The sequence below is a fragment of the Cynocephalus volans genome, chromosome 15 (assembly GCF_027409185.1).
Source record: "Cynocephalus volans isolate mCynVol1 chromosome 15, mCynVol1.pri, whole genome shotgun sequence".
NCBI lineage: Eukaryota > Metazoa > Chordata > Mammalia > Dermoptera > Cynocephalidae > Cynocephalus > Cynocephalus volans.
Genome location: NC_084474.1, coordinates 74,590,744 through 74,616,808, shown reverse-complemented (window position 1 = coordinate 74,616,808; position 26,065 = coordinate 74,590,744). Strand labels below are relative to the sequence as shown.

General features: G+C 41.1%; 1 protein-coding gene across 1 annotated transcript in view; it reads left to right on the top strand.

Moving 5' to 3' along the window:
- The window catches only part of SNTB1 (syntrophin beta 1), a 253,711-nt gene that overhangs the window by 146,906 nt on the left and 80,740 nt on the right, over positions 1-26,065 (top strand). The window contains exon 3 of the mRNA XM_063079994.1: positions 4,090-4,297. Within this exon, the coding sequence (XP_062936064.1) occupies positions 4,090-4,297 (208 nt within the window). The remainder of the gene's footprint in view (positions 1-4,089; positions 4,298-26,065) is intronic.

The window sequence follows — 26,065 nt, the reverse complement described above, 5'->3', positions numbered from 1 at the left end:
CAGAATCCTGAGTTGTCATCCAGAAGTAGTTTGGCAGACTTCAGGACTACCAGGTACTTATTGTTTGCTTCAGATAGTATATCTCATTGATATTAAAAGAGGAAGTTCATAGCCTTCTTTCTAAACCCCTTGGGTTTTGTTGGAGTAAGGGAGAAGAGGTAAATATAAATTGCTGAATTCTTCTATTTATTCATTGCACAAATAATTGACAGTTTTTCTGTTTCAAACCCTTACCAGATTAGTCAACAGTCCTTTAGCCACCATCATTTTGGGCATTTTTACGCTGCCCCCATATTTGGCCCATGAGAGGCTCTATCTCATCTCTCCTATTGTCACTGACCCCTATCTAAAGTCCGCTGTGTATCTCATCTTAGAATCTGGTTCTGCAGCTTAGTCAGAAAGAATGGTCTTCACCTAACCTGTGAACTCTTCACAGGTTGCTGGTTCACAGACCTAGAAACTCTCCCTCTACATTTGGAAACAGGCTCTTTTCAAAGCCTTGCTTCATCCAAAGCCTCTCCATGGTGGTTTTAAGATGTGAGAAATGGGACTGGCCCTGTGGCTCACTCGGGAGAGTGCGGCACTGGTAGCGCTGAGGCCACGGGTTCAGATCTCATATAGGGATGGCAGACCACACTGTGCCAGGGGTTGGGATCCCCTTACAGGTCCAAAACAAAACAAAACAAACAAAAGAGATGTGAGAAATGCCCTCACCCATCCAATGCCAAAGGATGGACATGGAGACACAGGGTACAGCAAAGTGAGAATTTAATTATGACCTTATAAGGTTCAGATGTCTGAAGGGCGGGTACACAGAAAAGGGCTGTAGCAAGCAATTTATTCCCTAGTGCACAAGTCCCTCCCCCCAGTTCCTCATTGGCTGAAAGTACTACAGGATACACAATCTTCCCAGACAATGCCTAAGATTACCCCAATTTATTACCCCCCTGTAAGAAATTTCTTTGTCTGAGGGCTCAGGACAAGCCCACAAAAAAAGACCTGCAAAAGCCCTGTGAAAGAAGAAATACCAGGGAACAAAGAAAACAATAGGGACTAGTAACTAATTACCATCACAAGGAGAGCTCTGTATGTTCAGAGACCCTCTGAGAATGGGCTAGACCAGTCAAACAACTTTTGGGCTTGGTCTGAATCAGTTAAAATACCCTCAGATAAGTCATTTCTGAAAATGAATCACTTAGATTATTTTCTTGCATAAGGTATATCTACAAATTCCCTGATATTCTTCCTTGTATCCTAGTGGAGCCCAGTTCTCTTCCTCTTGAGTGTGCATTGGACCTAGTGACTCACTTCTCACAAAAAGAAGAAATCAGAAGTCATGGTATGTGACTTTGGAGAGCAGGTCATAAAAGGCAAAGCAGTTCCTTCTTTTTCTCTGGGGTAAACCAGCTGCCATGTCATGAGGACACTCAAGCAGCCTCTGGAGAGGCCCATGTGGCAGGAACCGATGCCTCCCGCAAACAGCCATGAGAGTCAAGCCTTGACCCCAGTCAAGCCTTCAGATTTCTGCAGCCCCCATTGACATCGTGACTACAAGCTCACAAGAGCTGAGCCAGAGCCACCCAGCTAAACCACTCCCAAACTTATAGCCCACAGAAACTATGAGATAATAAATGTTTGAAGTCTTAAGCCACTTAATTCTGGGAGAATTTGTTACTTGGCAGTGGATAACTAACACACTCCAAGAGCCCTCTGTTGTACTGCCCTTCTGGTGACAACCTCTGATAGGTGCAGCTCTCTAGGCAGCTCAAGCTTGGGCTCAAAAAGGCAGTTGTGGTCCTTACTCTATATAATTTGTGGAACATCTAAAGCATATATCCAAACTTCAACTCATGGAGATTTTTCCTCAATATGTCTGGGGTGGGGTCCAAGCGTCTGTGTTTAACTGATTATTTTTATTTTTATTTTCTTTTTTTTAATTTTAAAAAAGAAACCTATTTAAAGTTTTCTGAAGAATACTTTGGGTTGAGAACATCTGAGAACATCACTGCTTTTTTGACTATAAAAAGTTGCAGGCATCTCTGCTCTGTGTCTTCTGTGTTCTTTCTTTGAGGACTGTTTGTGGGGAGTACCATTCACCACTCATGTCCGCCTCAGCCATCGGGACGCCTGGCAAACTCCCAGGTTCGGTGCTTTTCCTTGTGAACCTTTACAGGAACCCTTCTCAAACTTGAATTACATCAGACTTACCTGGAGGGTGATTGCTGGGCCCCACCCCCAGAATCTCTAATTAAGTAGGTCTGGGATGGGAACTAAGAGTTTGCATTTCTAGTAAGTTCCCAGGTGATGCTGATGTTGCTGGTCTCTGGCCACACTTTAAGAACCTCTGCTAAGAAGTATAGGACCTGGTATTTAAACTTTGCCTCAGAAATTGTCCAAGATTCTCCCTCCACTTCAGGCAACAACAGCAGCAGCAAATGAAAACAAACAAAAACTCATCCGTTTTGCCCAAGATAAGAGTAATTCATTTTGATAGAAATTCTAATAGCTGTTATTTTATAGGATAGTAACTGGAAAGGGAGTACCAAGGGGACTTCTGGGATGCTTGTAATATTCTATTTTTTTTTTGTCTGAGTGGTGGTTACATAATATATTCCCTTTGCAAAAACAAAAATGCATTTGAAGGCTGGCCTGTTAAATCAGTTGGTTGGAGTGTGGTGCTGTTAACATCAAGGTCCAGGGTTTCATCTTTGTACCTGCTAACCACCAAAAAAAAAAAAAAATACATTTGAGCTTTGCACCTACAATCTGTGCACTTCTCTGTCTGTATGTTACACTTTGAAAGTTGACTTTAATATTAATAATAATGATAAGTGCTGTCAAACCCTGGAAGAAATGAGCCTCCACATCACTAGCCAGTACCTCTGTTTGCAAGTCTGCTTTCTCCTATGGGCATGCTGGCAACCCAACAAAGAAAATTATTCTTTCTTTGTTTTCCTTTTTGCTGGCATCATCTGTGTGTGTGTATGTGTGCGTGCGTGTGACAGAGATGCCTAGGGAGTGGCTGCTTCTTAAGCCATCATTTCTTTAAAAAACAAGTCCAAGTCTTCAAAAGAAAATATTGCAAATGAAGTATTTGCATATTTTTAAAATTTTTTTATTTATTTATTTTTAATTGAAACATAATTGGTTGTACATATCTGTGGGGTACAGCATTGAATATCAATACCTGTGTGCAATATGTGATGCTCAAATCAGCATAATTAGTATATTCAACATTATACAATGTAATCATGTTTTGTGGCCCTTTATCAATTTCTCACTAATCCTACCTCCCCTTCTCCCTTGCTGGTGGCCTCAGCTCTTTTCTCTCCTTTTGAAAGTTCAGTGAATTTCTGTTAACTGATGTTGCTTCTTTCCTTCTTTCTTTTTTTTCTTTTCTTTGTTTATTTTTTAGCTCCCACTTATGAGTGAGGACATGAGTGTTTTAAATCCCTAGAATAATAGGTATTGATAGAATAATTTGAAAAGCAAGTTGAGATCTCATTACTGCTTTTTGAGAATCCTCGTTTCTGTTCTGGTATGCAGAATTAAGAACTTTGGGAAGGAAGGCAAACTCACCCTATATTTACTGCCCATTTATCTGAAAAGTGCAAAGTTTAGTCATCTTTTATTCTAAAATATTCTCAATTGATTAACACTGAGCAGTAGGAGAAAGCATGTGGCTGGATATTTCAATCTACTTCCTGCCAGCAGCAGGGATGTGAGTATATTATTAAAATCCTCCATGGATTGTGAAGTAAGATAAATTAGTATCAGCTCACAGTTTGGAAGTATTGATATGATATTACTGATAAGCCAATCAGCTGAATAACAAGAAAACCAGACATCCTTAGTTCAGGTGATTTGGTGGTCACACTGACATGTCCCCAGTGTGGAGACCAATAAGTGCAGGCACTCAATAAATATTTGTGGATGAATGAATGCGTGAACGGATTAATGCCATTGAAGTAAACAAGGAAAAACACAAAGTCTAAGAGTCAGAGTAAGGAACTCACGTTTGTGTCCCAGCTCTTAAGGAAGCAGGATCTGCTGGGGAAACTTCTAACACTTCTCTCTTTGCTTCTCTAGGCAGCTGGAAATCCACTCTCCAGATGCAAAGCACACGGTGATCCTAAGGAGCAAGGACTCAGCCACCGCCCAGGCCTGGTTCAGTGCCATCCATTCCAACGTGAGTGACCTGCTGACCCGAGCGATTGCCGAGGTCAGGGAGCAGCTGGGGAAAACAGGCATTGCTGGGAGCCGAGAGATCAGGCATCTTGGCTGGCTTGCAGAAAAGGTAGGGAAAATGTCACCCTCTGTCACAGTTGTTTTCTTCAAGATGTCCCCAGCACTTGTTGTGACCACTTAAGTTGTCTCATTCTGTAGGCTGATTCTCCCATTCATAGTCTGCTGGATTTCTATTCCATCTCCAACAGGCATTACACAGCGGCCTTGGCTAACTTTGATTTCCCCACATTTAGTCAAATATATAGCAAGTTGTAGGTGGTCACTGGTAGTTGAATGGATGAAAGAGTGCGTTAATGAATAGTTTGGTTTTCACGTCTGTGCATGAAGGACAGGGAAAATAAATGCACAGCAGATCAAGGAAGGTAAGAAGTTGAAACTATAGCTTAGAAAAAGTCTGTGTGGGTTTTGATGAGTCTGCTCATTAATAACAGATACTTTGGGGTTGGGTGAAGTATACAGTTACAAATAATAGCAATTATAATAACAGCAAGGATTTCTTCAGCAACTATTATCTGCTCACTCTTTTCATACACTGTGTTATATTTTATTTGAACTCTTAAGCGAGCAGATCCTGAATGTCATTGTTAATGAGCACCTACTCTGTGTGAGGCACAGTACTAGGCAGGAGTGGGGAAGGGTGTGGAAAGATGAACAAAGAGGGCTGGCTGGTTAGCTCAGTTGGTTAGAGCACAGTGTTATAACACCGAGGTCAAGGGTTCGGATCCCCCTATTGGCCAGCCACCAAAACAGAAAAAAGAAAAGATGAATAAAGACATAGTCTCTGTCTCAGGGAGAACAGCTGCCTGGAAAAGACTTTGTGTTGTATTAACACTGTCACTCTGATTTCTTTTCCCAAGTTATGTGATATGTTGAAGACAGTAAAATGCAGTTTGTGACCATTTCCTGGGAGTTACCAGTTTTCTTCATTTCAAAGGGTTGAACCTTTGCCATTGTCCTTACACCTGATTGCTGTCTCTTGAACTTGACTTTGAGTGCTCAGGAACACTGGGCTTTTGGGACAGTCTGTCCTCCTAGTGACTCGTATTCTAATAGGTGGTAAGTGGGAATAATGATCATCACAATAACAGCTTTCCTGCCAATAAACCCTGTCATCAGAGAAGGCCCACTCAAATAGCACTTGACAGTAATTCTTGAACCGGCATTCAGCTGTTTTCCAGCACTGTTTTTTGTTTGCACCAGGTCATGCATGGGTCTCAGCCACAAAGTTCAACACAAAATGGATAGTTTGGTTTGGTATTGTCCCATCGCTCACAGATTTCAAAGAACTAAAGAGACAGTGCAGGTGATGGGAGCATGAAAATCATAATATATTCAAACCACGGGTAGCCTTTCATGCATTTATGTGTCGGGGTTCTTGATGAAAAGCATTGTTGATCTGGATGACTGATATAATTTTAAAAGTCACAGTCTTTAACAATCTCCTCTTTTTACTCTCTCTAAATATATGTGTTTTTATTTGGAGAAGGCCTATTTGTCAGGTGCTGGGGACAGAAAGCTCCATTTAATTTAGCTTGAGGAAAAGAGGGCTGTATGGCTTCTCATAACTACAATGTCCAAGGATAAGCTTCAGGCATGGTGGGATTCAGGGATCCAAATACTACTAGGCCCACCTCTCCATCCTTTGTTCCCTGTCCATTTCGTTGGTTTATTCCCAAGCAAGCTCTCTCTACTTGGCCTGACAGTTCCAGGCTCTGTTTTTCCATACATCTGGTCATCTCAGTGAATAGAGGTTTCTTTGCCCCAATTGTTCCAACAGAAGTCCTGAGATTAAGTCTAGTTGGACTGACTTGGATCATATGTCTGGCCCTGGTTGGTGCTGAGATCAGCTTCGCCCAAGTCAGGTGCACTGAGAATTGAGGAGAGGCAGTTCTCTAATGGAGAGTTAGGTTGCTGTGCAAGGAAAAGCATGAATGGATACCGGGGAAGCAAAAGCAGCAGACATTTGCCTAGAAGGACAAGAGGAGGAGCAGATTGTGATGAAAAAATGTCCTCGTGTGGTCAAGGTCCTGAGTGGATTTGGAGGTATACTGCATATGTCAGAGTCCTGGCAGGAGGTGGATGGGAAACTTGAAGGGGTGATTGGAAAGGATTTAATTCAGTAATAGTTTATAAGGTGTGCCCAAGGTAAGAGAAACCATTAAGAGATGGGGAAGCACTCCAGAGCTAACAGCAGGAGAAGGCACTCCAATCCCTTGACCTTTTGGATCAAGGGGAAATATAGCAGTTACCTGCAACCAGCAAGACTTGTAGCTGTAGAAGAGGGCCACCCACTACCAGCTGTGGTCTTTGAGAGAAACACAGCCCCTGCCAACTCCCCACAGATCCGCTGCTGGTGTCTCCCAATGGCTGAAGCTGACTGAAAGCCAGAGGCAAGGGAGCCCCCCTTAGGCGCTCTGTGAGGGTCAGCCTCCCAAGGCCCTGAGCAGGATGGAAAAGGGCAGAGACTGGGTCTGGAGGGCCGAGGGGAGGCTGGCAGCCCACACACCCCCGCACCTTCCACGTAGCTGAGACGGACTTAACTCTCGAAGGGACTTTTCTGTCATCTTTTAAAATACAAGCTATGTTTAAATCATTACCATTTGGGTAGTTGAAAAATGGTATTGTGTCATTACTAGTGATATTGAAATTTTTTTTTAAGTTTCCATTTTGTCACGTATAAATTGTCTTGTGCCTTTTGCTTATTCCAAATTATTAGTAGACACATTTTTAGGCATTCCCATGGAGCGGTAATAAAGGTGCATAAAAAGCTTTTTCTGTTTTTAGAATACTATTGTTCTTATGATGGAAGTTCAGATAATCATTACAAATGTCTCCTTACGTATATTATGCAGTATGTCTGTAACAGCAGGAATGACTTATCATGGACAATTATTAGAAGGAAAAGTGTCTTTTATTGCCTTCATCTTCAAAGTTTCTCAAAAGATTATCATAGATCAAGGTCAAGCAAAGAAATCCAAACTGGAAATGTTTTTGAATAAATATTTAATACTGAACCCTAGTGTGGAGACATATGAATGGTTTTTAGCAAAATGTTACAGTGAATGGCAAATCCGTAATACTGTGCCTTTCTTATATTATCACAAATATCAGCGAATTCACTTGGTATTTGTAAAGATACAGAGTGTGATCTTATATATATTCGGCTGTAATTTACCTTCAATTGATGTCCTTTGTCTTTTCCTATACTGTTAAGCTTTGATTTTGTAGATTAATAACAATGGCTCTGTGACAAGATTGCACAAATTATATTTAATTTCGGCTTTTACATGAACTAAAATGATATGAAACAAGAACAGTTTCCTTTTTAAAATCCTATTCAGTACAAGCCCCAAAACCTCCTCAACACTGCACAGGAGGAAAAAATATTGACATTATTATTCCCTGTGAGATGGTCTGGGGATTTGAAGAATGGTTTTGAATGAGAGAGAGAGTTTGCTGCACTCCAAGAAAGGACATGGGGACTGGAAAGGACAGTGGAGGCTGGTGTTAGTACAGCTTGCAGGGAGGACAGGCCAGAGACTGGTCTAAAGGAGGTGAGGATTGATACTGGAGGAAGGTGACAAGCGTATCTGGTACCTTGACTGGCACCTAATTATGGAAGATCTTGAAAACTGAACAGAAGGTTCTAAATTTAATTTGGTGGGTAGTAGGGGGCTTTTATATACAAAATCAGAGAGGAGGGAACTTGGTGGTGATCTGACCCATCCTCTTCTTTTCACACATGAGGAATCTGAGCCCCAGAGAATGGAAGGTGTTTTATCTAAAGTCATACTCAAAATTAAGGTACAAAAATAATTAGAGAGTAAGACAAAGCTGTGATATCATTATTTCTTTTATTTATTTTTCGAAAGAATCCATTGTAACTCATCCTCTGCAATCACTTTTGTTTTCTCCTTAAACTTTAGTAGCCTTTCTCTGGACTCTACAGTATCAAGGTCAGTACTGGGCCAATGGCCTTTGAGCTGGGGCCATTTTCCCCGTTTCCTTGACTTCCTGGTCCTGGAACCAACCTACAGCAATAGTCCCACCCTGCTTTTCTCTTTGTGTGCCATCACCAATAGACGGGTCACAAGCATCAATATACAGTTTCCCATGATCATATTAGTTCTTCAAATCTATTGACACTTTGCAAGCCCCAATCTGGCCCAAGAAGGCCCATAAATACTAACTCCTACCCTGAATTGTAAAATGCAACATACCCCAAACATATTTTTCAATCTTTGTTTTTTGGGTAATCTTGTTGGTTATCTATGCATTGAGGTATTTTCTTTTTTTTTTTTTTTTTTTTTAAATTTTATTTTGTCGATATACATTGTAGCTGATTAATGCTCCCCATCACCAAAACCTCCCTCCCTTCTCCCTCCCCCCCTCCCCCCCAACCATGTCCTTTCTGTTTGTTTGTTGTATCAACTTCAAATAATTGTGGTTGTTATATCTTCTTACCCCCCCCCCCGTTTGTGTGTGTATGTGTGTATGTGTGTGTGTGAATTTATATATTAATTTTTAGCTCCCACCAATAAGTGAGAACATGTGGTATTTCTCTTTCTGTGCCTGACTTGTTTCACTTAATATAATTCTCTCGAGGTCCATCCATGTTGTTGCAAATGGCAGTATTTCATTCGTTTTTATAGCTGAGTAGTATTCCATTGTGTAGATGTACCACATTTTCCGTATCCACTCATCTGATGATGGGCATTTGGGCTGGTTCCAACTCTTGGCTATTGTAAAGAGTGCTGCGATGAACATTGGGGAACAGGTATACCTTCGACTTGATGATTTCCATTCCTCTGGGTATATTCCCAACAGTGGGATGGCTGGGTCGTATGGTAGATCTATTTGCAATTGTTTAAGGAACCTCCATACCATTTTCCATAGAGGCTGCACCATTTTGCAGTCCCACCAACAATGTATGAGAGTTCCTTTTTCTCCGCAGCCTCGCCAGCATTTATCGTTCATAGTCTTTTGGATTTTAGCCATCCTAACTGGGGTTAGATGGTATCTCAATGTGGTTTTGATTTGCATTTCCCGGATGCTGAGTGATGTTGAGCATTTTTTCATATGTCTGTTGGCCATTTGGATATCTTCCTTAGAGAAATGCCTACTTAGCTCTTTTGCCCATTTTTTAATTGGGTTGCTTGTTTTCTTCTTGTAAAGTTGTTTGAGTTCCTTATATATTCTGGATATTAATCCTTTGTCAGATGTATATTTTGCAAATATTTTCTCCCACTCTGTTGGTTGTCTTTTAACTCTTTTAATTGTTTCTTTTGCTGTGCAGAAGCTTTTTAGTTTGATATAATCCCATTTGTTTATTTTTCCTTTGGTTGCCCGTGCTTTTGGGGTCGTATTCATGAAGTCTGTGCCCAGTCCTATTTCCTGAAGTGTTTCCCCTATGTTTTCTTTAAGAAGTTTTATTGTCTCAGGGTGTATATTTAAATCCTTAATCCATTTTGAGTTGATTTTAGTATATGGTGAGAGGTATGGATCTAGTTTCATTCTCCTGCATAACGATATCCAGTTATCCCAGCACCACTTGCTGAAGAGGCAGTCCCTTCCCCAGTGAATAGGCTTGGTGCCTTTGTCAAAGATCAGATGGCAGTAAGTGTGAGGGTTGATTTCTGGATTCTCTATTCTATTCCATTGGTCAGTGTGTCTGTTTTTATGCCAGTACCATACTGTTTTGGTTATTATAGCTTTGTAGTATAGCTTAAAGTCAGGTAGTGTTATGCCTCCAGCTTTATTTTTTTTGCTGAGCATTGCTTTGGCTATTCGTGGTCTTTTATTGTTCCATATAAATGTCTGAATAGTTTTTTCCATTTCTGAGAAAAATGTCTTTGGAATTTTGATGGGGATTGCATTGAATTTGTATATCACTTTGGGTAGTATGGACATTTTCACTATGTTGATTCTTCCAATCCAAGAGCATGGGATATCTTTCCATCTTCTTGTATCCTCTCTAATTTCTCTCAGCAGTGGTTTGTAGTTCTCATTATAGAGATTTTTCACCTCCTTGGTTAACTCAATTCCTAAGTATTTTATTTTTTTGGTGGCTATTGTAAATGGGCAGGCTTTCTTGATTTCTCCTTCTGCATGTTCACTATTGGAGAAAAGAAATGCTACTGATTTTTGTGTGTTGATTTTGTATCCTGCTACTGTGCTGAAATCATTTATCAATTCCAACAGTTTTTTTGTAGAGGTTTTAGGCTGTTCGATATATAGGATCATGTCATCTGCAAACAGGGACAGTTTGACTTCATCTTTTCCAATCTGGATGCCCTTTATTTCCTTCTCTTCTCTGATTGCTCTGGCTAGTACTTCCAACACTATGTTGAATAGGAGTGGTGAGAGTGGGCATCCTTGTCTAGTGCCTGTTCTTAAAGGAAAAGCTTTCAGCTTTTCCCCATTCAGGATGATATTGGCAGTGGGTTTGGCATATATGGCTTTAATTATGTTGAGATACTTTCCCTCTATACCTAACTTATAGAGGGTCTTTGTCATGAATGAGTGCTGAACTTTATCAAATGCTTTTTCAGCATCTATAGAGATGATCATATGGTCCTTGTGTTTGAGTTTATTAATATGGTGTATCACATTTATTGATTTGCGTATGTTGAACCAACCTTGCATCCCTGGGATGAATCCCACTTGATCGTGATGAATAATTTTTCGTATGTGTTGCTGTATTCTGTTTGCTAGTATTTTAGTGAGGATTTTTGCATCTATATTCATCAAGGATATCGGCCTGTAGTTTTCTTTTTTGGTTATATCTTTACCTGGTTTTGGTATCAGGATGATGTTTGCTTCATAGAATGAGTTTGGGAGATTTGCGTCCGTTTCAATCTTTTGGAATAGTTTGTAAAGAATCGGTGTCAATTCCTCTTTGAATGTTTGGTAAAATTCTGCTGTGAATCCATCTGGTCCTGGGCTTTTCTTTGTTGGGAGCCTTCTGATAACAGCTTCAATCTCCTTTATTGTTATTGGTCTGTTCAAATTTTCTACGTCTTCACGGTTCAGTTTTGGGAGCTTGTGTGTGTCCAGAAATTTATCCATTTCCTCCAGATTTTCAAATTTGTTGGCGTATAGTTGTTTATAGTAGTCTCGAATGATTCCTTGTATTTCAGATGAATCAGTTGTAATATCGCCTTTTTCATTTCTAATTTTTGTTATTTGAGTCTTCTCTCTTCTTTTTTTTGTTAGCCATGCTAATGGTTTGTCAATTTTATTTATCTTTTCAAAAAACCAACTTTTTGATTCGTTGATCTTTTGAATTGTTTTTTGGTTTTCAATTTCATTCAGTTCTGCTCTGATCTTAATGATTTCTTTCCGTCTGCTAACTTTAGGATTGGATTGTTCTTGTTTTTCTAGTTCTTTAAGGTGAAGTGTTAGGTTGTTCACTTGCCATCTTTCCATTCTTCTGAAGTGAGCATTTAATGCAATAAATTTTCCCCTCAATACTGCTTTTGCAGTATCCCACAGGTTTTGGTATGATGTATCATTGTTTTCATTAGTTTCAATAAACTTTTTGATTTCCTGCTTGATTTCTTCTTGGACCCATATGTCATTAAGTAGAATGCTGTTTAATTTCCATGTGTTTGTATAGTTTCCAGAGTTTCGTTTGTTATTAATTTCTAATTTTAATCCATTGTGGTCTGAGAAGATACATGGGATAATTCCAATTTTTTTGAATTTATTGAGACTTGATTTGTGACCTAATATGTGATCTATCTTGGAGAATGATCCATGTGCTGATGAGAAGAATGAATATTCTGAGGTTGTTGGGTGGAATGTTCTGTAGATATCTGCCAATTCCAATTGGTCTAGAGTCTTGTTTAGATCTTGTGTTTCTCTACTGATTCTTTGCCTAGATGATCTGTCTAATATTGACAGTGGGGTGTTCAGGTCCCCTGCTATTATGGTATTAGTGTCTATTTCCTTCTTTAGGTCTAATAGAGTTTGTTTTATCAATCTGGCTGCTCCAACATTGGGTGCGTACATATTTATGATTGTTATGTCTTCTTGATGGATCAGTCCTTTTATCATTAAGTAGTGTCCCTCATTGTCTCTTTTTATGGTTTTTAGTTTAAAGTCTATTTTGTCAGATATAAGAATAGCCACTCCAGCTCGTTTTTCTTTTCTGTTTGCATGGTAAATCTTTTTCCATCCTTTTACTCTTAGTCTGTGTGAATCTTTATGGGTGAGGTGGGTCTCTTGTAGGCAGCATATAGTTGGGTCCTGCTTTTTGATCCAGTCAGCCAGTCTGTGTCTTTTAATTGGGGAATTTAAGCCTTTAACATTAAGAGTTGTTATTGAAAGGTGTTGATTTATTCTTAGCATTTTATTGGTTGTTTGGTTGTCTTAGGTGTCTTTTGTTCCTTGCTTTCTGATTTACTGTTTGGTTTCTTTGTTTGTTGGTTCCTTAGGTTGTAGATAGTGTTTTTGTTAGCTTGTTTTCTCTTCATGAATGCCATTTTTATTGTACTAGCGGGTTTAGATTTTTCTTAGGTTTTTATGGCAGTGGTAGTTATTTTTCAGGAACCAAACCCAGTACTCCCTTGAGGATTTCTTGTAAGGGTGGTCTTGTGGTAGTGAACTCCCGCAGTTTTTGTTTGTCTGAGAAATATACTATTTGCCCCTCATTTCGGAAGGATAGCCTTGCAGGGTAGAGTATTCTTGGCTGGCAATCTTTGTCTTTTAGTATTTTGAAAATATCATCCCATTCCTTTCTAGCTTTTAGGGTTTGTGATGAGAAGTCTGATGTTAACCTGATTGGGGCTCCCTTATAGGTGATTTGACGCTTCTCTCTTGCAGCTTTTAAGATTCTCTCTTTGTCTCTGAGTTTTGCCAATTTGACTATGACATGTCTTGGAGAAGGCCTTTTTGGGTTGAATACGTTTGGAGATCGTTGAGCTTCCTGGATCTGAAGATCTGTGATTTTTCCTATACCTGGGAAGTTTTCTGCCACTATTTTGTTGAATATGTTTTCAATGGAATCTCCATTTTCCTCCCCTTCTGGAATACCCATGACTCGGATATTTGAGCGCTTGAGGTTGTCTGATATCTCTCTCAGATTTTCTTCCATGTCCTTGATTCTTTTTTCTTTCTTTTTGTCTGCTTGTGTTATTTCAAACAGCCCATCTTCAAGTTCAGAGGTTCTCTCTTCAACTTCGACAAGCCTGCTGGTTAAACTCTCCGTTGTGTTTTTTATTTCGCTGAATAACTTCTTCAGTTCAGCAAGTTCTGCTACATTTTTTTTCAGGACATTGATTTCCTTGTATATTTCCTCTTTCAGATCCTGTATACTTTTCCTCATTTCATCATGATGTCTAGCTGAGTTTTCTTGTATCTCATTCAGTTTCCTTAGAATTATCACTCGAAATTCCTTATCAGTTATTTCAAGGGCTTCTTGTTCTATAGGATCTAGAGTATGAGATTTATTAACTTTTGGTGGTGTACTTTCTTGATTTTTTGTATTTCTGGTGTCTTTTTTTTGGTGTTTATTCATTGTGGCAGGGGGTTTCACAGTCCACCGGTTTAAGACTAATGACTAACTAGGATGTTGCTGTGGTTGCCTATTTGGTATGGCTCCCGCGGTGACTGCTCAGTTGGCCTCTAGTGTCTTGTGTGTGTGGTTGCCTCGGGTCTTGGGCTTCTCCGGGGATCCACCTTTCTGGTCAGCTTGTACTCTGCTGGGCTGGTGGATCACGTACCACAGGGTGTGTGATCTCTGTTGAGCTTTCACTTTCTGTACAGGACTTCTCCCCGTTCCGTGTGCTCTGGCCCAGGCTGTTAGATCGTGCAGTGGCGACCCCACCGGGTGTGTGGTTTCTGTCGAGTCTCCGCCTCCCTGGCCGCACGTCTCCCCCCTCTGTGCACACTGTGCTGGGTTGGGGCGTGTCTTCTGCACCCCTCGTCTATCAGCTGGGCCTTCAAGACCCTGCTCAGCACCGCCTCGCCCAGGAAGTCTACCAGGTTTCTGCTAGGCACAGACGACCAGTCTCTCTGGGTGCCTTTGTAGCACTGTGTAGATCTTTCTCGGGTCTTGTTCACCTTTGTATCCCCCCGGTATAAACCGAATCTAGTGCCCGCCTGCAGCCTGCTCTCCGGCAGGTTCAAGCAGACCTGGGAACTCTCCTACCACACTATTCCCAACCAGAAATTCATTAGGCTTTTTTCCAAACTGGTGGTCGCAGAGATGGTATCTGCCTCCCAGTAACAGGAAGTTTACCGGGGCCGGAGTCCAGGGTGTGGTGGAGTGACAGTCGGCCCGCCCGTACTTCCTAGCCCTCCCAAAACTGGTCGGGACGCCCCACACCCCCAGCCCTGCCAGAGAACCGTGGAGGGAGTGGGAGAGGAGGTCGGCCCGCAGGGTCCGGAAAGCCCCGCGCCAGGCCAAGCAAATGGGCTCAGTGATGGCCGAGCAGGGCGGAGCTGCCCGCACCTGGGAAAATGGAGGCAGCACCGGGGCAATGAGTGGCCTGGTGGTGCAGGCGGGGAGCCGCGTGGGCATGCACCCCCCGAACAGAGCTTTGCCAGGGATCACTCACAGTGCTGTGCCAGGTCGGGCGCTCGCTCTGTCTCTGGTTTGTTGCCTTCCGTGTTCTCGGCGCTGCTGCCTCGGGCTGTTCAGTCGCGGCGCCGCTCGGGCGCTCCCAGGAGTCTTCTTTAATGCCGGCCTGAAACCTCGAATCCTGGATAGGGCAGCTGGCCGCCTTCAGTGCGGCCCCAGCCTCCGGGATCCTGGCTGCATCCACAGCAGCCCTGGCGCCGTGTTCCCTGTTTCAAGACTCGCTTTTGCAGCTAAGAATCAGTTCTTTTCCTGCTCCACACTTCAAAGCTGTTGCCTGTAAATGAGGCAGCCTCTCCTGCCGGGGGCAAAGTGGCGTTGAGCCCCCACGACCGGCCAGCAGCAGCAGTCCTCCCTTAAGAGATGGCCAGAGAAAGGTCCACAAGTTTCCCGGCTGCCTGAGGCCCAGTGGCCACCTTTTCCACCTCAGCTACTCCGCGCCAGCCACCGCAGCCGCCGCCATCTTGAAACCGCATTGAGGTATTTTCAATGGTCCAATTTCTTTTTTTTTTTTTCTTTTTTTCCTGTGGGTTTTTTTTTTGTGTGTGTGTGTGTGTGTGTGTGTGTGTGTGTGTGTGTGTGTGTGTGTGTGACTTGCTGTACAAGGACTGAACCCTGGACTTTGATTTTATCAGCACCATGCTCTGATCAACTGAGCTAATTGGCCATCCCTAAGTGAGCTAATCTCTGACAAGAGAAAAACAAGCTAAGTTCTGACTCTCTTGCTACTTAGAAAAGACAATAATAAACAGAGACATGGGTGAATTGCAGAATTCAGTTTGTGCTCAGTCCATCAGACGTTGCCTTTGCTTTACCTGTTATCTCAGTTTGCAAAACATTTCTTGTCAGATTAAAAATGCAAAAACACAACACAACAAAACAACCCAGTTGGAAGCTCTGAGATGCAAGTTCAGTTCTTGGCTTTACTTATTCTCATTTCAGATTCTTTCCAAGGGGAGTGTTTACAGAGCAGTGACTCCCCATGGTGTTACTGGAGGAAAAGAAGTCGGTAATTCATATTTGTTATATGCCTCATCTATTGTAGGCAATGTGCTCTAAATATTCCCCATCCCATGAGGCAAGCTTGGGGAATTTGAGTAGTTTTTTTTCTAAGATCACTCCTAGTAAGTGGCAGAGCTACAATTTTTTTTTTTTTTTTGTCGTTTTTCCGTGACCGGCACTCAGCCAGTGAGTGCACTGGTCATTCCTATATAGGATCCGAACCCGCGGCGGGAGCGTCGCCGCGCTCCCAGCGCAGCACGCTACCGAGTGCGCCACGGGCTCGGCCCCAGAGCTACAATTTTGAGCTTTCTTTATAACTCACAAAGCTTAGCACTTTCCACTAAGCTGAGCTGGTAAAGGGGCCCAGGAAACATCTGTCCATGTGAGTCAGGCCTCCCTGAACCCAGTCTCAGAGCAGCACCACAGAGCAAAAGCAGTTTCAGAGCTAACTGGTAGGACCGACCCCGTGGCTCACCCGGGAGAGTGCAGCGCTGGGAGTGCGGCAGTGCTCCCGCCGCAGATTCAGATCCTATACAGGGATGGCCGGTGCGCTCACTGGCTGAGCGTGGTGCGGGCGACACCAAGCCAAGGGTTGTGATCCCCTTACCGGTCACAAAAAAAAAAAAAAAAGAACTAACTGATATACCACAATAACTCAAATCCTTTATCTACAATTATGAAAATAAGGGAAAATCATATACCTGGCCAGAGCAACACTTATTAAAATCTTGTATTCTCTTCTATTCATATCTATCTTATATTTTTAACTGCTTTCATTCCTCTCATGATGCTAAAAGACAAAAACCAAGAAAGAGAGATTCTCTCCTCTCTGTTCTTCCCTTCCATTCTTGAGTACATCAATCAATTGAACCTCTCTGGTTAGGTCCCTCCTTTTATCTTCTGCACAAGAATTTTCCTCCCTTCTCTTCTTCCTAATTTTGTACTATAAAAGTCCAAAGAACAGGTCTTGCAGAGACTGAAATCAGCTTTGATTGGACAAGTTAGGGGAAGACAATTTGTGTATAACACACACACACACACACACACACACAGAGCTGGCCTTGCTTTGCACATTTTCAATAAACACAAATTTCAGTTATCATGGTTTAATTAAATAGTACCAGTCTCTCAACAACACAGTTCAAATTTCAGTTACCACGGTGCATTTACTGGGAATAATTTCATGAAGTACAGACTTTTGTTGCTAGCTCTTTAGTTCACAAATCACTATGTCGATAGTAGATGTGCACCATGATCTTGATCAAGCACATCACTTCTTCCAAAATCTGTTGGTGACTGATGACTGCACATCTGTCAGCCAGTTCACACAAAGACAGCAAAGTATGCAGCTGTGTTCCCTCCTTGTCTGCTAGTGATAGATCTATGTGACATTTTATAAGACTGGATGATAGAAAAAGGGAGTTGTCTAACAAAAATGACAGTGATCAAAGGACAGAAAAGTGATAATGCCAGAAATGAAATTTGAATCAAACATAAAATGGAATTATAGAAGAAATAGCTGACCAGGGGAATGTTGACCCTGATTCTGTTCAGGAGACTCTTGGTATGCAGCCAGAAGAACTTACTGAAGGTGGATATGTAACCTTAAATGAAGAGAGTAGCACCTTCATCAAAAGGGTGAAGATGTTCCAGAGGAAGTGATGTTGGTGAAAACTTCACATTAAAGGAACTCTCAGAGATATTTCACATCACTGAAAGCGTAAAGGATGCAATTTTGCTAGCTGATCTAAACTTAGAAAGGAGTATGAGAGTTTGTCAAGGCATGGAAAAAATTCTTTTTCTGTATCACAAGTTACATGTCTTTTACAAAGAAAAAAAGCACTCTAATTCTCAATCTTTTTAATATTTTAAATTAGAGATTATCAAATAAATATTCATTTGACTGTGTTTTTCATTTCTCTAACATTCATAACTTACAGCAAGGTAGTTTTTAGTATTTTGACTAAAAAATAAAATTTTAAGTTCATAGAACAATTCTAATTTTTCCAGCTGATTTTTTTAAATTTTTATTTATATTTATTTTTGTGGGGTACAGTGTGTTGTTTCAATGCATGCATGTCCGGCACAATGATTCACTTAGGGTAGGCAGCATAGTTTTGTCCCCATTAGTTCATCCCTTATCTTCCCCACCAACGCCCACCTCTCCCAGACTCTGGTAACCATTAATTCTATTCTCTACTTTTTTACTATCATTATTTTAAATGCACAAAGATTAATGTCCTTATTGCAAAAAGCATTAAAAACAAATTAGAAAAATCTAAGCTGAAATTTGGCGAAGAAAATGAGTAGATAAGTCACACACCCAAGGAAATGCATGTGGTTAATAAGTATCTTCTAGGATCTGGTTGCGGGCAGGGGTGGGGCTGTCCCAGCCCCCATCTCTGAGGATCCTGGATGTCAGGCTGGCTCTGTTGCTGGCCTTGTTGTGCAGTGGTGGTGGGGGCGGGCCTAGGACTTACGGCCCACATCTCCCAGGATCCACTGGGTATTGGGCTGGCTTTTCTTGCTGGTCTGGATGTGCAGCGGCAGTGGCCAAGTGATTATTAAGATCACTTAGTGTGGTTTCAGCTTTCACAGTCATTTTTATTGTCCAGCACTACTGTGCAAAGAGGCAGTACTGCCTATCTCTCAATCTCTCTATCTTCCTATGTCTATCCCTATCTATCTATCTAATGTGTGTTATCTTTCCATTCCATCCATCCATATCTATCTATCTATGTAAACATATAGATATATCTCTCTATGTATATATTCTATATTTTCACATAATTTGTTAGACCAACACCAATTTTCAATTTCAACAATAGCAATTTATTCATCACCCCAGATTCCAGGTAAACACAACCAACCAATTTTATTCTCTAGCTACATTGCCCATCTATATTAAAAGAATCTCAAGTGTAAATGTAAAATAGCCCTGGTCTGAGTAAAACAGGCTGCTGGTAATCAAGATCTTGACAGTATAATTAATGGAATGATATTTCTGGAGCCTCTAAATATATCAGCTCCACCATCTGCCTAAAAAATCTCCTAAGTTGGAATTCCCCACCACTTCTTCCAGGGAGAAAATAGTCTCTGACCTGAGGGAACTCCCATCTGATAAGAGATGGAAATAGAACTACTGTCCAGACTACCCCAGCTTGCATCAGTCCTAAATCAAGGCTGTTGGTTATGCTAGAAAACACAGACTATTAATGCAATTAAGTGCTAATAGGCCTGTTGTGCTGCTTTTAAAAAGGCGGTCATCATGTTCCTGAGTGAGTCACCTCTGAGATGAAGCAACACTAAGAAAAATCCAGCAACAACTTGGGTATCTTCATGTTAGTCTTTTGCTACAAGTGTTTAAACCAAACACAGCAGTATGAATTTAATTCCAATTGCCCCCGTTTTCCATTCTCTAAAATAAAACATCAGAGATCTTAAATTGAGGTGGGTGAGTGGGTGGATAGGTGGCAGAGGCAGCCATAATGAAAGCATGAAAATATGCCCATTTTTCTGTATGACTTCACAGTGCAATTTAGTAAAGTGAGTCATTCTGTTCTCACCAAGGTAGAAATGTCAGAGCTGTCCAGTAAGAGAGATGGAGACATGTACCTCTCATTCCTTGTATGCTGATTCACACAACTTCATATGAGCCTGCTTCAGTCTCTTTGGAGAGGACTGTAGAACTTGAGATGAAAAGCTCCCCTGTGCCTGGTTGCATGCCTAGCAGACTCTGCTAAACTTAGTTTTATATGATTGGGCATTACAGATTGCCCTTCTTTTATGAAATACATATCTTCCAGAAAAGCTGTCTGACTTTAGTAAAGAAAAAATGATTTTCCTATTGATTTCCATGGTTTAATTTTTCTGATCACCTCCTATTCACCCCACGGGTGAGGGAGGGATTCCCCACCCTAAACAGCATGAGATCACTGAATGTAGCATCCAACACTGGACAGATGAAATGGATAGCAGTTTACTAGTCATATACACTCACAACCTGGGAGGACACCACACACCATGCAGGACCATATGGGAGTTGCACTAGGGAGCAGAGTGAAACAGCTCCCTAGTACAACAGAGGCCTAGAAAGCAGAGGCCATAGGAAGCAGGCTTTGTAGTAACAAGAGGGCCAGGTGCTCCCTGGTTCCCATGTGAAGACGTGTTTGGCTTCTTAGAATAATTTTGTGGGCTGTCGGAAATAAAAACTGTTATGTGAGGACCAGGTGGAGTGCAGCTGGTCCAGTTGATGGGAAACCTTGCATGTTGGGTGGTGGGCATATCGGGTGACAGCAAGGAAACTCACCAGAAGGCCTTTGGGTCCATGTGAGGCTCCAAGATGTCAAGGCAGCATATGAAATTTTAGACCTTACAGTGATCATTAGGCCTTACATTGACCAGTGTCTTAGTTAGAATTCTTGAAAAGCAGAGTCTGAGATGGAGATTCTTAGGGAGTGATTTACTGAGGGAGGCTCTTAGGAGAAAGCTGGATAGAAGAAGTGAGGCAGCATGAGCAGGTGTTTTAGTCTGTTTCTGTTGCTCATAACAGAAAAACCTGGAACTGAGTAATTTGTAAAGAAATAGTATTTATTGCTTACAGTTTTGAAGGCTGGGAAGTCCAAAGTCCAGGGAACACAGCTGGTGAGGGCTTCGTTCTTCATTGTGACTTTACAGCAATACGGGGTGTCACATAGTGAATGGCCTGAGCAAGAGAGAGCTAACCTTCTCACATGCTCTCCTTTTAAAGCATCAGAACCACACCCATTACTCCATGAATGGATCAATCCATTCATGAGGGCATGGCCCTCAAAATCTAATCACCTCTTCAAGGTCCCACCTTTCAAATACCATAAAAGAATTTCCCACCTTGTTAATGCTGTCACAGTGGGGATTAAGTTTCTAATACATGGAACTTTGGGGGACACATTCAATCCATATCAGGAGGGGAGGAAGCTGAGCAGAGATGTAGCAGTCACTGAAATCCAGCTTCATCCTGATCCAGCTGGGAGCTCTGGAGCATGAATGCCAGCACAGAGTTCTCCTGCCTTCAGCCAAGGGAGCTGGGATTTTGTCCACCCACATAAGTCAGCCATTAGCTGGCACACCACCCTGGTGGTGGAGGGAGGCCACTGCTGTTGGTCAAGGGCAATTCCCTAGAGAAGGAAAAAGTTAAGGTAAAATCTTAGGCTTGGGTGCACTAACCTAATAAAGGGAATTGTGACAGGGGACCAGCAATACCTACTATGTGTTCCCATGAGGAAAGGAATTCCAGCAGATGTACACAGGACTTTTAGATGAGAGAGAGATAAAGAAAGTGGCCAGTTCTGTGGCATGCTGATGGTTACAGCCACCACCTAGAAGTTTACTTTTTATTTATAACTGTATTGAAATTCTAATAACTCACCCAAGCATCTGCTTGCTTCTTTCTCCTTCACATCATGGAATAATCATTTTTTTAATGCTTTGAAATTTCTAAACATCATTTTCAGAGTCCCTTTGCATTCCTACATTTTGGGTTTGGGCTTTTCATTGCTTCTAGTAGGACTGGGCTGCAATATTATCGATGCAATGCAAATTAACACATTTTACTTTCCATCTTGAAACTCCCTCATGTTGTTTTTTTCAGGTTTTATAAGCTTAATCAGTCTCCTGGTTTATCAAGTCAGTAAATTTGAAGCTCTTTACTTTTATTTTATTTAGAATTAGTGATAGAAATACAGGTGTATCTAGAGTTCTAGAATCTGATTTAGAGAGAAACCCTAAAATATTTCCTGATCTGTTTTTGCCCTGCAGGTTGTAACCTCGCAGAGAAAAGAGACTGTTTCTTATTTAGATCTGTAGCTCCAGTGCCTAGACAGTATCTAGAAAATAATAAGTGGTCGATCGATGTCTGTCAAATGAATGAGTCAGTGGACCGGTGGTACCAGCCACAACATTGCTCCCTGTTGCCAGTAAACATGGCAACACATTTTCCCTGTGAATAAAATACAATTTGCATTATGTGTTCAAAGTGTCTTGCTAGTGATTGAGGTAAAGAGTAGGGATGGGGGGAAGGTGGAGGGGAACCCAGGTGCCTGACCCTCATTTCTGTGTTCTAAACAATTATCCTTTCACAGGAGAGCAGTCTGATCATGAACTCTGAGTAATTTAGGGCTTTCCTTTCTTGGAAATGTCAGGTTTCTCAATTTTGAGTGAGATGCAGTTGTGGTGGTCTTTGAATGGATATTCTTTATTTTCCATGAATATATCATCTTTCTTAATAAAAATAATACTAGATTGAAAGTCAGAAAATGAGGGCTCTAGACTCAGTATGCTAATTTCTTTGTTGCCCCCAGCAAATAACACACCTTAGACCCATGCCTTACTTATTCCACTGGCTCTAAGAACTATGGATTCTTAGAGAGCTTTAGAGCTAAGAGGGACAGAAAAAAAGAGAATAGATAGAGTATGAATTAGCAGTTTTATGTGAATTGACCACAGTCATACAGCTGGTTTGCAGTAGGTGTAAGACTACAATTCACATCTTTTTGTCTTCCAGTCCAGAGTATAATTGACTCTACCTGGGTGCACCCCATCATCCATGTAAAGTGTTATAACAACTGTTTAGAATTATGCATGTACATGAGTCTGTCATTGATTTTTTGTCATTGGGGAGTGTGGGGGATTTATGGAAAATGTTTGGAACTTTATTGAGATCAGAGGTAGGGATAGAGATTGGGAATACCTCCAAGAAAGGAAAAGTCAAAAAGTAAAAGGGATTTCTGGGAAAATGAGAAAGAGCAAAACCTTGGAGAGCATTAAGAAGAGGAAGAAGATGGAATAAAAGTTGGTTTCTAGTCACAATGACCCATTGGCCAAGGGTAATGGCCCTAAGTATAATGGATGCCCCTCCTATACTGAAAGGCCCTGAAAATAGCACTCTAAATGCTGTTTATTGCACTCGTTTGTCAAACTACTTTATTTTGGCTCACAAAACATGTGCTAGAGATCTAATTCTCCGATCTTCCTCCCCTACCTCCCTGCTCCCTGTTCCTCTCTCCCTGTTCTCTTATTCTCTGCTCTGCATACAACCAGACTGATTAACCTGTCTGATTCTTCTCAGTTGCAGGATTCCTAGACTCTTAACTACATCCACTTTTTCCTAGTTTGCTGTCTGCCTAGAGGGCTGCTTTACTGATCATTAGCAACTCCACTAATGAGTGTCAAAGACAGAGAAATGCAAATCAGCACAGTTGGATTCTTGTCAGGGGCACTAGAAACAAACGTGTTGGGGGTCTCCATCAGGGAAGGTGGAGTTTGTAGGCATGTCTGTATATTTCACAAAATCTTCAGGTGAACATTCACGTCTGTATGCCTGCGTCTCTCAACACATTCTAAGGTAAACTGAGGTCAATAGTGTCAGTGCTCAAAACATAAAACTGTCCTCAGTGTATGGGGTGGCAGTGGGAGGGGCATGCCTGCTGCACAATTTAATTCGCTGTATCTTATATATACCAAGCACCAAGCCTTTTTAATTCAAGCACCAAGCACTTTGGCTAAGGTGAATTTGGGAAATCTAGAAATAAAGGTAGATTCGAGTAAGGGAATTTTACTGGCTGGCTGGTAAGGGAATCCAACCCTGTGACCTTAGTGTTGTAAGGCTGCACTTTAACCAAATGAGCTAACGGGCCAGCCCAATAAGAACTTATTGAATGAAGAACTTATTGAATGTAGGCATCAGGGAAGACTGGTGGGGGTTGCAGTACCCCATAACATAGGAGAAGGAGTGTGGGCCTTGGACAGGGACCTGCCTGGACTTCGGTCCCCGCTTGGTTACTACTGGTTGGGTGACTTTAGGCAAGTTTCATAAAGTCTTTACCCCTCAGTTTTTGTGTCTGTAAAAAAAAAGACATTAATACCTACCTCAAAAGAGAATTTATATGGCTTAAATGAAATATTTTATGTACAGTATCTGGCACAGGCCCTGGCTCGTAGCATCCAATACATTTAATGCAGCAGATGAGGGCAATCAGCTCTCCAGCTTGTGCATCTTATTGCAAAGGTAGCGCTCCCTTCTAAGGAATATTTTCATAGTGGAATTTTATATATATATATATGTATACACACACATATATATGTACACAAACTTTCGTTTATTAAGTGTAGTAGTAAGGATTTGCACTGGTCCTTTTACTAAAATACTGACTCACCATAAGGCTCAGAGCTATGGATTCAATATTCTATTCTATAATTTATCCCTAACTTTCATCTTCTGGCAAAGAAGCTTCATTTATCAATACTATTATTTGGCTTTTTAGGCCATTTTACCAAAAGAAACCAGTGTGTGTGTGTGGAGTGTGTCTTTAATGACTCCATGTAAGGGGAGCCTAGCAGAGCCTTGCTGACATGTCTAGTAAAGACAGTCAACACAGCTTCCTCTAGGACCAAGTGCCAGCCATCCTCTCAGAACTGGCCCTTAGCAAGATTACAAATTTCTGCAAGTCATCAGCATTCAGGGTCACGCAGAGTAAGAACTGTGTGAAACCTATGCAGGCCATAGATCTATGGTAAATGGTAGGGTGAAAACTGAGCTTAATGAGGAACCAAAATGTATACACAGCAATAACACTGCCATAATTAGGGAGGGAAAAAGAACAGTGTGAATTGGAGTTTCCAGGGAATGCATGAAGGGAAAGATCAGACTTGAGCTGGTCTTCAAAAAGGAAAAATATTGGGGTTGGTCTGTGGCTCACTTGGGAGAATGTGGTGCTGATAACACCAAGGCCATGAGTCTGGATCCATATAGCACCAAGTCAAGGGTTAAGATCTCCTTACCAGTCATCTTTAAAAAAAAGAAAAGGAAAAATATTTGAAAGCTTTAAATGGGTCACTTGTAGCACACTGCTAAATTTCACAGAGAAATTTCTTAAATAAAGAGCATATTACTTATACCTGGAAAAGAAGTCATAAGTCATGTTTATGTAAATCAACCCCAATTTTCCCATAAATGAAATTTGAAATTCATATATATGGGTGTAATTTTAACAAAGATTCTATCATCTGTCTTGTAGAAGTAACTCCATATTTAATCAATGTAAGTTATAAAAATACCGTTCTAAAGTTTACATAAACTTGGTTAAGGAAGGCAACTATAAATGTATAAAAATGAATTTTAAACAGAGGCATAAAATAATATATTCAAAATTCCTGTCTTTCTTTTCACTGGAAAAGATCAGAAGTGGAAGGAAGAAGTATTTGTAGGAAATTTAGGGTTCTTGATGACTTCTGTAGGAACTAACTCATGGATATGTATTTTGTTGTTTTTCCCTTTTTCTATCTAAACTTTTCTGTAGCAAACAAGAACCTCAAAGATAATTGCTAGTTATTCTACTGCATTTGAAACAGATAAGTCTCTGAAAGCTTCTCCGTGAACCTTGATATTATTCTCAGAAAGTGGATCTCAGAAATGTAGAAACCAATTTCTCCAGGCTCTAGATTTTCCACCATTTGACCTTTTGCCACATTTTTTTCCCTCCACCCCAAGCTTCGAGGCTTTAGCTTGAATAGTAACTGGGTTGAAAGATAATTTTATCCAGAAGCCAACAGCTGTAAGACCATAATGGAACTGTCACAGGAATCTGTTTTTCATTTATCCATTATCTTTTAGGAGTGGAATATCTTGTTGCTTATAAATAATCAAATGATTTTTAAAAACAAACGTATGATGAGCCATTTGCTTATCCATCTAATAAACATTATTTAGTACCTATAAATCATCCATTCAGTAAATAACAGTTGAATACATACACTCTGCTAAGCAGGTGTGAGTACTGGGACTGTGATGGTGAACAGGTCAGACAAGCTCCTTGCTGCACTGGAGCTTACCTTCCAGCAGGGATGATGGATAATATGTAAGAAAACAAATAATTCGGAGAGTGATAAGAGCTATAAAGGGAATGGAGGATATGAGTGTAAGTGATGAGAGAACTGATTTTAAAAAACTGTTTATAAAGGGCAAGGCAGTATGTGGAAGATACAAAGATGTTCTCAAGGAACTCACAAATAAATGGGGGAGACAAACATGGAAACTAAGAATTTCAAATATAAAACGGTGCATGCGCTAACTTATTTCTGTATTGCATCTGTGAGGGTGCATAGGGAACAATCAGCTAACTTGGCCTAGGAGGTTAAGTTCTTAAGCTGAACCTTAAAGATCAGGTAGAGAAAGACTTTCTGGATTGCAGAAATAGT